Source organism: Halictus rubicundus, unplaced genomic scaffold (assembly GCF_050948215.1).
Source record: "Halictus rubicundus isolate RS-2024b unplaced genomic scaffold, iyHalRubi1_principal scaffold0139, whole genome shotgun sequence".
NCBI lineage: Eukaryota > Metazoa > Arthropoda > Insecta > Hymenoptera > Halictidae > Halictus > Halictus rubicundus.
Window position 1 is genome coordinate 385,814 of NW_027488680.1, and position 12,698 is coordinate 398,511.

Here is a 12,698-nt window from a genome sequence, read left to right on the forward strand (position 1 = left end):
GGGTCCGTGGCGTCGGTACTCTTCCTCCACCTGGCACAAACAGGTGTCGTCGGCGAGGCCCATGGTGTTCTGGGGCTCGAGGACTACTGAGCTCAGGATCCTTACTGGATTCTCCGTCCAGATTCGGTGTTTCCATCTCCACTAGCCCCTCGTCGATCGTCTGCTGTCCGGGCGAGTGTTTGTTGACACTCGACGCCTGGTCCGGTTCTCGGGAGTGGTACGGGCGGAGATCTCGTACGTGTACGTGCCGGGCTAATCTCCCGCCAGCGTCGCGAAGATCGAAGATTACCGGCGAAATTCGACGCTGGACGATAAGCGGACCGGTGTACTTATCGAGCAGTTTCGCAATACGGAACGCCGCTTTGTTTGATAGCTCGTGACCGCGTCGCAGGACACGCGATCCGACCGCGGGCACCCAAGCACGACGATGTTTGTCGTAATGCTGTTGTTGTTGCTGGAAGGTCCGCGCGAGGTTGCATTGCGCGAACGCACGTGCTTCCTGCAGCTGGCGGAGACGGAGGAGTAGGGGGGGCCCAGCGTGCTTCCCCCGTTCGTGTCGTAGCGTACCTGGGGGTACGAGCTCTCTCCCGACGTTAAGATAGGCGGGAGAGTACCCCGTGGAGCTGTGCTGCGCGGTATTGTAGGCGAAGGCGATCTCGTGACACAGCTGATCCCACCCCCGCTGTTTTCGGCCATGGTACTGCCCTATCATCGTCTTGGTGACCCGGTTAACCCGTTCCACTGGATTGCACTGCGGTGTGTACGGAGGCGTCTTGCGGTGGCGGATGCCCCAGCTCTGCAGGGCCCGTTCGACTTCGTTGCTGATGAACTGGCGTCCGTTGTCGGTGACCAAGGTGGTCGGGCAGCCGTGCCGGAGCACGACGAGCTCGCGTATGGCCTGCAGTACTGCGCTCGCGGTGGCCTTGCGCAGGGGACGAATTTCGACCCACTTGGTGCACCTACCCTGGAGCACCAACAGGGAGGTGTGCCCGGCACTGGAGCGGGGCAGTGGCCCGACTAAGTCGGCGGAGACCATTTCCCACGGCTGGTGCACGGTGGTGGCGTGCATCGTGCCAGCGGGGGCTTGCTGCATGGCCTTGTGTTTTTGGCAGGAGTCGCAGGACCGTACGTACTGGGCGCCCTCGCGCAACATACCGGGCCAATAATAACGCTGGCTTAGTCGGGTGAGCGTCTTGGCGACCCCAAGGTGACCGGCGGTGGGGTCGTCGTGCACCTCGCGTAGAACGCGCGCTCGGTCGGGGCGGGCGACGCACAGCTTCCAGGCGTCGTCTGGGGCACCGTCGTTGAAATCTAGGTGGTGTAGAATGTGCCGGAAGAGTCGTCCCTCTCGGAGGCAGTATTCGGGGTGGTCCCCGGGACGTTCCCGTACGTCCTTTCTTATGCGTTGGTACCAGGGGCAACGGACGGCGGCCCGTACGGCGCACGCTTGGAGTGGACTGCGAGAGAGTGCGTCGGCGACGGTATTTTCGGAGCCCCGGCGGTAGCGGATCTCAAAATCCCACTGGGCCAGCTCCATGGCCCACCGAGCGAGTCGTCCGGAAGGATTATCGATGTGGCTGAGCCACTTCAGCGACTGGTGATCGGTCAACACGGTGAAGCGATATCCTTCTAAGTAATGCCGCATCTTCCAGATTCCCCAGCGGACGGCGAGGCACTCGAGCTCGGTGGCCGAATAATTCTTCTCTGCCTTATTTAGAGTGCGGCTGGCGTACGCGATCACCCGGTCGCCCTGCTCGCCGGGTTGCGTCAGCACGGCGCCGAGTCCCTCGCGGCTTGCGTCGGTCTGGAGCGTAAAGGGCTTTTCCCAATCCGGAACGGCGAGGACAGGTGCGGTGGCGAGCCGGTGCTTGAGCTCCTCGAATGCGGCTTGCTGCGTGGGTCCCCACTCCCATCTCCTAGCCTTCTTGAGTAACCCGGTGAGGGGTGCGGCGGTCTTTGAGACGTCGGGTAAAAAACGCCGGTACCAAGAGAGGAGGCCTAGGAATCGGCGCAGCTCCTTAACGTTGGTCGGTTTCTGGAGTTCGGTGACGGCGGATACTTTGGCCGGGTCGGTTTGCAGCCCGTTCTGGTCGACGATGTGCCCGAGGTACGTGAGTCGTTCGCGCGCGAAATGGCATTTCTCCCAGTTCGGCCGCAGGTTCGCTGCTCGGAGCCGCTGGAAGACTTCGGCCAGCATCTTTTCATGCTCTTCGTACGTCGGGCTGGCAATGACAATATCGTCGAGGTACGCGAAAGCGTACGGAGCGAGGTCAGGTGTGATCACGTTATCCAGGAGTCGCTGGAACGTTGACGGAGCGGAATGCAGCCCGAATGGCATGACGGTAAATTCGAGCAGGCCTCGTCCGGGAACCGTGAAAGCTGTTAGCGGCCTGCTTTCCGGTGTGAGTGGTACTTGCCAGTAGCCGTTCTTAAGGTCGATCGTGCTGAGGTAGCGTGCCCCTCGCAGCTTATCCAGAGTCGCGTTGATGTGTGGCAGCGGGTATGCGTCCTTCCTGGTGACCTGGTTCAAGCGCCGGAAGTCCACGCAGAACCGGTATTTTACGTCCTTCTTCCGGGCGATTACTACGGGCGAGCTCCAGGGGCTGCAAGAGGGCTGTACGACCCCTTCGTTCAGCATTGCTTCGACCTCGGCGTCGATGATTGCCTGCATTGCCAGGTTACGCGGGCGGTATCGTTGTTTGATAGGCGTCGGGTCGAGGAGTCGGATCTCGTGGTGGGCCAACGGGGTTACCCCGCGAACGGTTTTAAAGGCCTCCTTGTGATGGTCGAGGAGTTGCGGCAGCCGTTCACCCTCGGTGGACGTGAGGTGCTGGAGCCCGCTTGGTGCGATGGCGGCACAGGCCGTGAGACCTCGGTCGATTCGGCTCGGGTACAGGTGGTGGGGCCCCAGTCGCATTTGTAGCCCGAGTTTCTGCAGCATGTCCATGCCCAGGAGCATTTCCGCGTCGAGCCCCTCCAGGACGTAGTATTGGTGGAGGATCTCCTGGCCGTTGAAGGTTCCGACCCCGAGGATGCTGCGGTCGAGGCTCGCACCCGTTCCGTCCGCCAGGGTGGCGGTGGTGGCTTCGGCGCGGAGTTCCCACTGCTGGGAGAGGCACCATCGGGCCATAGGGCCGTTGATGAAAGAGCAGACCGACCCGGTGTCGACGAGGGCACGGGCTCGGTGTGGGCCGACGAATACGTTGAGGTAGATGCGGGTATCGTCAAATTCGGGGGCCGGACCCGGAGCTACTGTGGTCCGGCCCGTGTTTCGTTTCCCGGATATGGCCTAGCGTCGTGACACGGGCAATCGCGGGTCAAGATGCCCTCCTTGCCGCAGAATGAGCAGAATCGGACCGCTGGGTTGGTACAGCGGTGACGGTCGTGTCCCGCTTGGCGGCAACGCCAGCAACGTGTTTCTCGTCGGTACGCTCCTGTTACGGCGAGAGCGGAACGTCAGGGTGGTTCGCGGTCGGAGGACCTGCCCCCGGTTTCTCGGCGTAGGCGATGCAAAACTTCCTCGACTTCACGGACTCGCTGGATGAGGTGGGTGGCATCGACTAATTCGCTCCGACGTACGTGGAGCTGTAATTCCGGACGCATGTTGTAGTAGAGTGCGTCGAGCTGTCGTGCCCGGGAGAACCCTCCTCGGCGGCGAATGAGAGTCATTAGGGCCGTCACGTAGACCTGGATTGGCTCCGCGTAGCCTTGCCGTCGTTCGGCGATCTGATGGTCTAAGTGTCGCAGCTCCCCCGGTGGGAGGTAGTACCTCCGGAGCTGGTCTTCAAGGTCGTCCCAGGAGGTGACGGACAAAAACTGGATTTTCGTTTTTCCTCTATAACTACCCTTACAAATGAGCTAAAGGGCTAAAACTTGACTGAAAGGTATCTTTTTTGGTAGGCTATCGAATGGCGCAAATTGGAATAAAATCCCTTCCAGGGCCGATTTGGCCCCCAAAACCGGCTATAGCCTTTATTTCTTTAGGTGGATAAAGGGTGTTCCAAAATGACCTGACATTTTAAATTGCGCGCCATTTTTTTATGGTGAATATAGAGTACTAATCTTTGGCAACTGGCATCAGGAAGTATTGAGGTTCAGTGATGGAGAATTACACGACCGAACAACGCATAGAAATTGTGAAAATTTACTACAAAAATGGTAAAAACTTTGCAGAGACGGTTCGAAAAGTCCGCACGGATTTTGCTCATCGTAACGCACCGTCTCGCGAAATCATTTTCAGCGATGAATGATGAATTTGGGGGACCGAAAATCCACAAGTAATTCAACAGCTTTCCATGCATCCACCACGAGTCACTTTGCAATTTCATTGGATTTTTTTCTTTGGGGTTTTCTCAAAGGAAAATTGTATGCCCATGATCCACAGACCATTCCGGAGCTCAAGGAAGCAATCGGACGCAACATTACTGAGATTAGTCCACGATTATGCCAAACTGTTATCGAAAATTTCGTAAGAGGTGTGAACGTTTGCACATAGAGACGAGGCAGCCATTTATCAGATATTGTGTTCCAACCTCCATGTTTGTACATTATATTAAAATAAAAACATTCATACCTTTCAGAAAAGAAAATACGTTTTATTAATAAACTAAAATGTCAGGTCATTTTGGGACACCCTTTATTATTTAACACTAGAACGACCGAGCAATAAATGCTACTGACGTATATTGCTTTGTAACAGTGACAAGAGTGTGCCCATTCAGACTTCATACAACTTTTATTGTAATATGTGCTTCAATGAAGAGGTTCATTAAAAAATTTCCGATGAAAACATTTTTACAATTTCAGTAATTGTAAAAGGAAAAATTAGGAACCAGTCATTTTGACTGCTCCGGTCGTTCTAGTGTTAAAAAATGGCTAACAACTTGGATAGACGCATTCTACTTATTTTTATAAAGTAACATAAAATACTCGCTTTCACTGTCTCCGTAGTTTTAAATACAACCTTCATAAAACACGTAGTGTTTAGAAAGAAGTACATACATATTTATACATATTTTCGCTCTCTCTCTCTCTCTGTCTCCGTAACCTAACTACGAACGCGACTGTTTCGCCGAGGCTACGACGGAAGCCCCGGAATCACGGAATCCCCGTCGGAATTCGGGAATGGAAGCTGCGAAAATGCACGTGCTGGGGACGGCGATACGCCGTTACGAAACTATTGTCACGTCGGACGACCGACGTGTTGTTGATGACGTCACCCGCGACGCATCATAGGTTAAGGTAGAAAATAAGTTAATTATAAGTTATTACTTCCCCATCATTTGCATGCGCGAGCGCGCCAAGACGCTCGACAGTACGTCATCAGGTACTAGCGAACCCCACCTTGATACCCGGTTGCGTCACACTCGCCCCACACGGACCCCGAGCGAAGAAGGTCCGTGTAGCCCCTAGAAAAACGCAAGCTCGCGCTTGATCGCCCTTCAGTCGCGCTCACATCTTGCAATTTCATTCGAAAGCGTTACTATATCAAGCGTCTTATAATTTCTACTACTTCCATATTGTATTTTACCGCTTATATCATTAACCAGTATCACGCGTATTAATTATATCTTTAGTTTGCTTATACCTTTGTATTATTCTTTTCACGTATTAAACAAGTATTATTATTAAACTCAGTGTTTATTATTCCCATTCCGGTTCTACGCGAAGTGAAGAGCATCGTGACATAATAATTAAAATATCATCAATAAGTTCCCTGATTGCGTGTCTGAGCCCACCAGGCTGTCTCGGCGCAAGAACGGAATTTCTCGCGAAATAAGACTGAATCTTTCCTTTAGCGTGTGTCTGAGCCCACCAGGCAGTCTCGGCACGATAACGGAAGATTCCCAAATGAATAGACAGTGCATCGTAAATTCGTGGTTGTTCTAAAAGCTCTTCATGCCGCGCCGCGCCGGACGAAAATATCAATTAAAGCGGTTAGCTCGCGAGTACGAATCCGACGTGTCCAACTATCGCTTCAGTCCGTACGTCGGCATCTATTCCGCTCCGCGTATAATCCGCGAAATCGTGTGTTCCGCGAGAATACGAGTCGTCGCCGGTCCAGCTCCAGCTCCTGCCCAGCAGCAGCAGCCACAGTCACAAAGGGAAGTCAGGGTCCCTGTGCGTACACGCACACAGGTCCATCCCTACTGGCCCACGTTACGATCTGGTGCCAATCACCCTTCCACCAGTCATCCACAACGTCGCCCGAATACCTGCCCGCGACCCGAGGAAGAAGCTGTACGCGAAGGTGAACGCCAGCGGTGTGACCAAGGCCATAAACTAACTCCCCGTCAACGGCACCAGCGAGACGATAGGGCAGCGCTGATAAGTGCCGGACTTGCCATTATATCGCGAATCCCGAGTCATACGACGGACGTACGCGCCGCGTGGACCGAAGTCGGGTAATTAGCGTCTTGACCCGCGGTAAATCTCGCGATCCCAAAAGGGGGGAGGGAAGAAAACCAAACGCGAGCCGCGGGACGTAACACTATCGAATTAACCGCGTAAAACCGCTCGACCGGCGAGTTAAGAACGGTAGAAATGATTTGGGTTTAACTTACCGTTAACGGGCGATGTCACAATGCAGGAACCCTTCGATGCCGCCATCTCGTGCGATTGCGCGGCAACCGATCACGCCTGCAAGCCTGGTTCGCAATGACGCATCTATCCTCATTGCCTCACCTACACGGAACGCAGGCCAACTGAAAATTGAAAAATAACGTCACTTCAGAGATCCGGGGAGAACCAGCGCGAATAATGATAAACCTAGCGAAAAGGTCCAACGAATGTGGCCTCGTTAGCCAATGGCGGATTTACTGGTGGCGGGGGGAGGTGTGGGCGAGTAGCACAGAGCGGTAAAATCCAGGGTAGGACAATTTTGGGAAAATACCGAAGCACAACAAGAAAAACAAGGAAACCGCTACCCCATCCCTTCTTCTTCATCCGAAATACAACGAAAGCCGGTCCCGAGCCACCGTTTTAAATCGAAAAAAAGAAACTGTAATAAAATATCGGCGTGGGTCAGAAAGGATTCTTGCAATCATTCCCCATGAATGCAACCTTTAATTCCAGCGTAGTCAAATAAAAACTCGACGATGGTAGATTCAATATTAACCTTAAAAATCTAATAGAAACCGCGATTATTTCGGAAAACAGTAGTCAGGAAACGGTTGTCGAAAATACAGGCGACAATGATTATTCTTTATCAAACACTCGACGCACTTATTGGGTCGATTCAAAACAGACGCATACCAGTCTAATGCATGCACGCAGGATACTTTCTTCGTCACGGTCAACGACTGTACCGGAGAATAAACAATAAACAGTCCGACGTCACGGTCGCTGAAACGCCAGTCCTTTGACCTACGATAGGAAAACACTTTCTAACACTCTCAAGTCGTTTAATCGAAAATGATACAATTGACACGGAGCAGGATCAATGTTATCTTGAAAAGCCTGATCTTCCTCCTCTCAAACCATGAACACGACGTCCAAGTTCTTTTTCCCGTGGCCGAAATACAGGTAGCCGTGATGCGGTCTGTTCATTTTATGATAGAAAGTCATACCAGGCCAATACAAGCTGTGCAACAATACCAAGTTCTTTTCGTGCAGTACTTGCAGGCTCCAACCACCTGCGCAAATGTGCGATAGCGAACAGCGATTGTTTATAAACTAATTGATCTTATATAGGTTGTACAATACCTTGCGGTACATCCAGATCGATCGTGTCTAGAAAATCGGTGGCGTAATTGTAATCAGGCCTGGTCAACAAATTGGTGTTCCATTTTTGTTGCGGAGGACGCGCGTGCAGAAAGGACTTGAAGAGGACGCAGTCCGCGGGACCGAGTCCTTCGAAACCGGGATTTTCAATTACGTCGCCGCTCGGACATTTGAACCATGCACCACGCGGGATCAGCGCGGCGTCTTCTCGAATGAAATACACCGTAGCGGCGAGCCTGTCTTCTTCTTTTAATTCCCTCGGTATAGGGCCCTGGTATACGCTCATCAAACTACGTTTGACTTTCTCGGCGATACGGTAACGTCACCGGAACGAAATGCCACTTTACAAGAGACATTACCGTACCCCCTTTTTCTTCGAGTTTGAAAACACGTTTATTTACTCTGTGGTGCCATCTTACCTCGTAATACTCCTTGGGATCCTCGTTCGGCGGGAACGGAGGGTTCGTGTTGTACGCGTTCGTAACTACCGACGGATCGCCCTCGAATTTGTTGATCGCGAGCGGCGTTAAAAATTGGGCGCATTTGTCCGCGTTCGGCAGAAGGAACCAGTCGAAACAATCGGTGCTGAATTAGGGTCGATGCATACCTCACAGGCCAGGCCGCCGGACAAAGTATTACAAACCTGGTTTTGTATCTAGCATTTAGGAGCGGACGGCTTGTCCGCTAGACACAAAATCAGGATTGTAATATTTTGTCCGCCGGCCTGACTTGTGAGGTATGAGTTAAGATGGCTTAAGAGGTATTCGTCGTTACGAATGGAACTCGTTGTTACAAGATGGAAGCGGACTGAAAACCGCTGCGACATTTTCTCACCTGTAATAATAAACTTGCCCGTCCATGCAATCCCTCTCGAAGCCGTAAGCGATGTGATAATCGTTTCGAGTCCCGTAGATTTTTCCCCAGTAATAACATCTTCGGAAATGATTCTCTTTCTGCAGTATCGTTAGAGAATTACGCAACAACTGGAAATGCTCGGTTCCCACGCAAATACCAGCTTCGCCCAGGACGTCCAAACTATCCAGCAATTTTATACATTCCATTTTCTCATTGAATGCGTAGCGAATATTAGACGAATCGTGTATTGACAGAGCAGGGCAGAGTTGGGCAGTATCCGATGAAATAATTATTTGAACGGCTTTCGGATACAAATTCTTTGTTCTTTTGTTTCTATTCGAAGTCTGATGAATCGCGAGAAGTTATTTGTATCTTTATTCGTCGAGCGTCTGGTTTCGAGATTTGTATTCGACGTGCCTCCGGATGATTTTCTGACTATCTTCAGGATTTATTCGGATGGTCGGATACAACGCCACCATTTATTCGGCGGATTTATTTGTAGATACTCGGCGTCGCCGACTATCCGAACGATTTTAGGCGTCGAATAAAAATAAAGGGTCTAGGTGGATAAGACAGGTCTTGCGGCCCCGGCGGGAATTTTATTGGTATTGCGTGGAAAACCATCATTTTAGGTTGAAAACAATCCCCTAAAATTTTAAGTCGCTAACCCTTCATTTAAGGGTGATATGAGGGTAAACACCCTCAACTTTAACATTTTTTTTCTCGGTTGTTAATTAAGATATTGAGATGAAATAAAATCGAAAATATTCGAACTTACTTCCTTCATATCATATATTTTTTTCATAATTGTAATTAAATTATTAAGACTAGAAAAAAATTATTTAATTTTTAATTTTTTTTTATGCGTGGGGGTGGCAAGCAACCCTTCGAGTGACCACTTCCAAAAAATTCAAGAACAATGTTCTGTTACCTATCTAATACGTACAAAAGTTTCAAGATCGTCGGATTGGTGGAACATAGTTAAATATTGAAAAACAAATGAAATTACCCCATTATAATAGTATAATGTGTAGTGCAGTGTTTCTTACGACTAATTATTAATTAATAATTCTTATCAGGAGATTATGTCCCTCCTTGATCAATTATTCGCATCGTATTATATTCTATTCCTGTCTTCCCGAATTTGCAATATAAATAGACATTATGTAGGTGTAAAAGAAAAGTTTAGGAATCATAATATAGATTTATTCAATCTTCGTCACTATTTTCCTCAATTACTGGTACAGTATGTGTCGTATCAAATATATTGGTTAATATCTCCGCTGGTTTTACAATTTTCGATTTAAATCGCCCATGAGATAAATAGTAAATAATGGTAGCGACATGGGAACAGCAACCTACTGTTCTGTTGCCATTAGCACAGTCGCATGTATATCGTGTAATTCCGGTATAACTAATCGCATGTGGTACATATTCAATGTAGCATTGATAACTTTTGCGATTAATATGCCTCGAATGAACTTTCACCCTTATAATATTTTTAGTTTCCTCTAAATATTCCATATTTAAAATATCATCATTCCTCATTAACTCCGCTAGATAGCATACTGCCTGGGTTAATTGAGGTACCTGTACATAATATTACATAAGTAGCATATAGTTTTATATGTGATAATGTTATACATATGCAAGAAAGTATGTTACCTGTGAATAAGATTTTCAAATCTTTCTCAGTCATTTCTGGAAAATCCATTACAACGTTGGCAGTCATTCGTGTAAATGGTTTTCTACGGCGATTTAATTTTTTTCCTTCTACTAGTTCCTGAAGCGTGTTTGTTTTTATTCGTTGATTCTTCATATAATCAATAATTAAATCTATTTCTGGATCTGTATCTAATCTTTTACCAAATTCATTGTGTAGAAAGGATGCTATTCGACACAATGATTTAAGACATGGTAGAAGTTTATTGTCCATTTTGTGGTGTAATAAACGATATTTCTGTGCAATATCGCCATGGACAGCTTCAACAATCCATCTTATTTTTGTTACGAAGCGTGATGAATTTGCTTCTGCTGTTATCAATTGTGCTCGATTTCCTTTACAAGCTGGCATTAAAACATTATATCCTCTATTTTTCATATGCTCGACAACATCTCGAAAACCACGGTCCACAACGCAAAAATCATTGGGTTGTAAAAGTGAACTTATTCCGTTAGGATCTACTAATAAGATTTTCATGATTGACGCATCATTCATGGTACCATTAAATGGTCCTGCCGTGTCAATAATATATCCATTTGTTGTGCAAATTGTAAACGGTTTACATAATGATGTTTTCTTCTGTCCAGAATATGATTTCCTTTCATATACATTATTCTTACTTTTCTCGTGTCTAACATATGTTCCATCAAAAATGACTACTAATTCAGAATCTTTTATTTCAAAAAGTTTCCTTGGTACGCGCGCTGTTTCATTTAAAATGAGATCGGCTCTGGATTTTGTATTTATTCCGAAGTGATTTCCCAAAACATCCTTTTCAAATGCGTTAATTATTTGATGGAAATATCCTGACACTTGTTGTTCATGTTGCAGACCGAATATATTTTTAATAATTACTTTAGAACTGCCACTTCTAAGTTTAAATAAAAATATAATTAATGCTTGTTTCACAGTCGAGCGCGATGCAGCGGGTGTTTGTGATTTTGGGTTCAAGACCGAGCGAGTGTTGGGGACTTTTAAGTGGAAGTCGCAGAGAAACCGAATGAGTCTAAGGCCTCGTACAGACCTGAACATTTCGACGAACATTGCGCCGAACAGCGAACGAAACGCAAAGTCGACATTCATTTCGACGCGATTTTGCGTTTCGGACGCTGTTCGGCGCGATGTTCGGCGCAATGTTCGTCGAAACGTTCAGGTTTGTACGAGGCCTTAGATGTATGTCGAAAAACCGACAAGCGATGGATCGACCGCGCGCACGAACGCAAACGGGTGAGCTTCGCACAAACCTGAACATTTCGATGAACATTGCGCGCCGAAATGAATGTCGATTTTGCGTTTCGTTCGCTGTTCGGCGCAATATTCGTCGAAATGTTCAGGTCTGTACGAGCCTTAAGAGTGCCACGCTGAGAATCGTAGCCAGAGTATCTTAGAATCAATAATAAATACATATTATCATTAATCAAATCTACCACCAATAGTACTATCCCTACTTTATAATACCGTAATTTCATTTGTTTTTCAATATTTAACTATGTTCCACCAATCCGACGATCTTGAAACTTTTGTACGTATTAGATAGGTAACAGAACATTGTTCTTGAATTTTTTGGAAGTGGTCACTCGAAGGGTTGCTTGCCACCCCCACGCATAAAAAAAAAAATTAAAAATTAAATAATTTTTTTCTAGTCTTAATAATTTAATTACAATTATGAAAAAAATATATGATATGAAGGAAGTAAGTTCGAATATTTTCGATTTTATTTCATCTCAATATCTTAATTAACAACCGAGAAAAAAAATGTTAAAGTTGAGGGTGTTTACCCTCATATCACCCTTAAATGAAGGGTTAGCGACTTAAAATTTTAGGGGATTGTTTTCAACCTAAAATGATGGTTTTCCACACAATACCAATAAAATTCCCGCCGGGGCCGCTAGACCTGTCTTATCCCCCTAGACCCTTATCTTAGAAATTGCAAAATGAAAAAAACAGAACGGAAATTGAAAACTTATGACGAGCAAATTTTGAAACCGATAGGAAAATTAACGAATTTGATTGTCGAATTTAAAAATGAGAAACGCATGTTAGAATGTTTTGTATTGCCTGGTTCAGGTCCGGCGTTAATTGGTAGGGAATGGTTAGCAGCGTTCGGATTATGGCCGTTGCAAATAGGCGACACAGGTGTGAGCGTGATAAATAAATTAAATATCGAAAATTTAGCTGCTGTATTGAGCGAAAAATACAGTGAATTGTTTAGCGAAACGCCCGGGTTGTATAACAAGAGTGAATCTAAAATTCACCTTAAAGAGAATGCAAGACCAATAGCGTTAAAATGTAGAAGTATAGCACATGCGTTAAAACCGCTAGTTGAAAAAGAGTTAGACAGACTAGTGAATTTGGGGCACTTAAAGACAGTCGACGTAAGCGAATGGGCAACGCCGAT

General features: G+C 47.4%; 1 protein-coding gene and 1 long non-coding RNA gene across 2 annotated transcripts in view; one reads left to right on the forward strand and one right to left on the reverse strand.

The window, feature by feature from the left end:
- Positions 1-12,698, forward strand: part of LOC143363814 (uncharacterized) — a 264,793-nt gene that overhangs the window by 203,946 nt on the left and 48,149 nt on the right. The window lies entirely within an intron of this gene.
- LOC143363817 (radial spoke head protein 9 homolog) lies at positions 7,169-8,783 on the reverse strand. The gene is made up of 4 exons (XM_076804348.1): positions 8,557-8,783; positions 8,142-8,307; positions 7,705-7,993; positions 7,169-7,634 (listed from the first exon to the last, which is right to left on the reverse strand). Exons 1-4 carry the CDS (start codon positions 8,781-8,783, stop codon positions 7,474-7,476), a joined length of 843 nt encoding a protein of 280 aa, XP_076660463.1. The 3' UTR covers positions 7,169-7,473.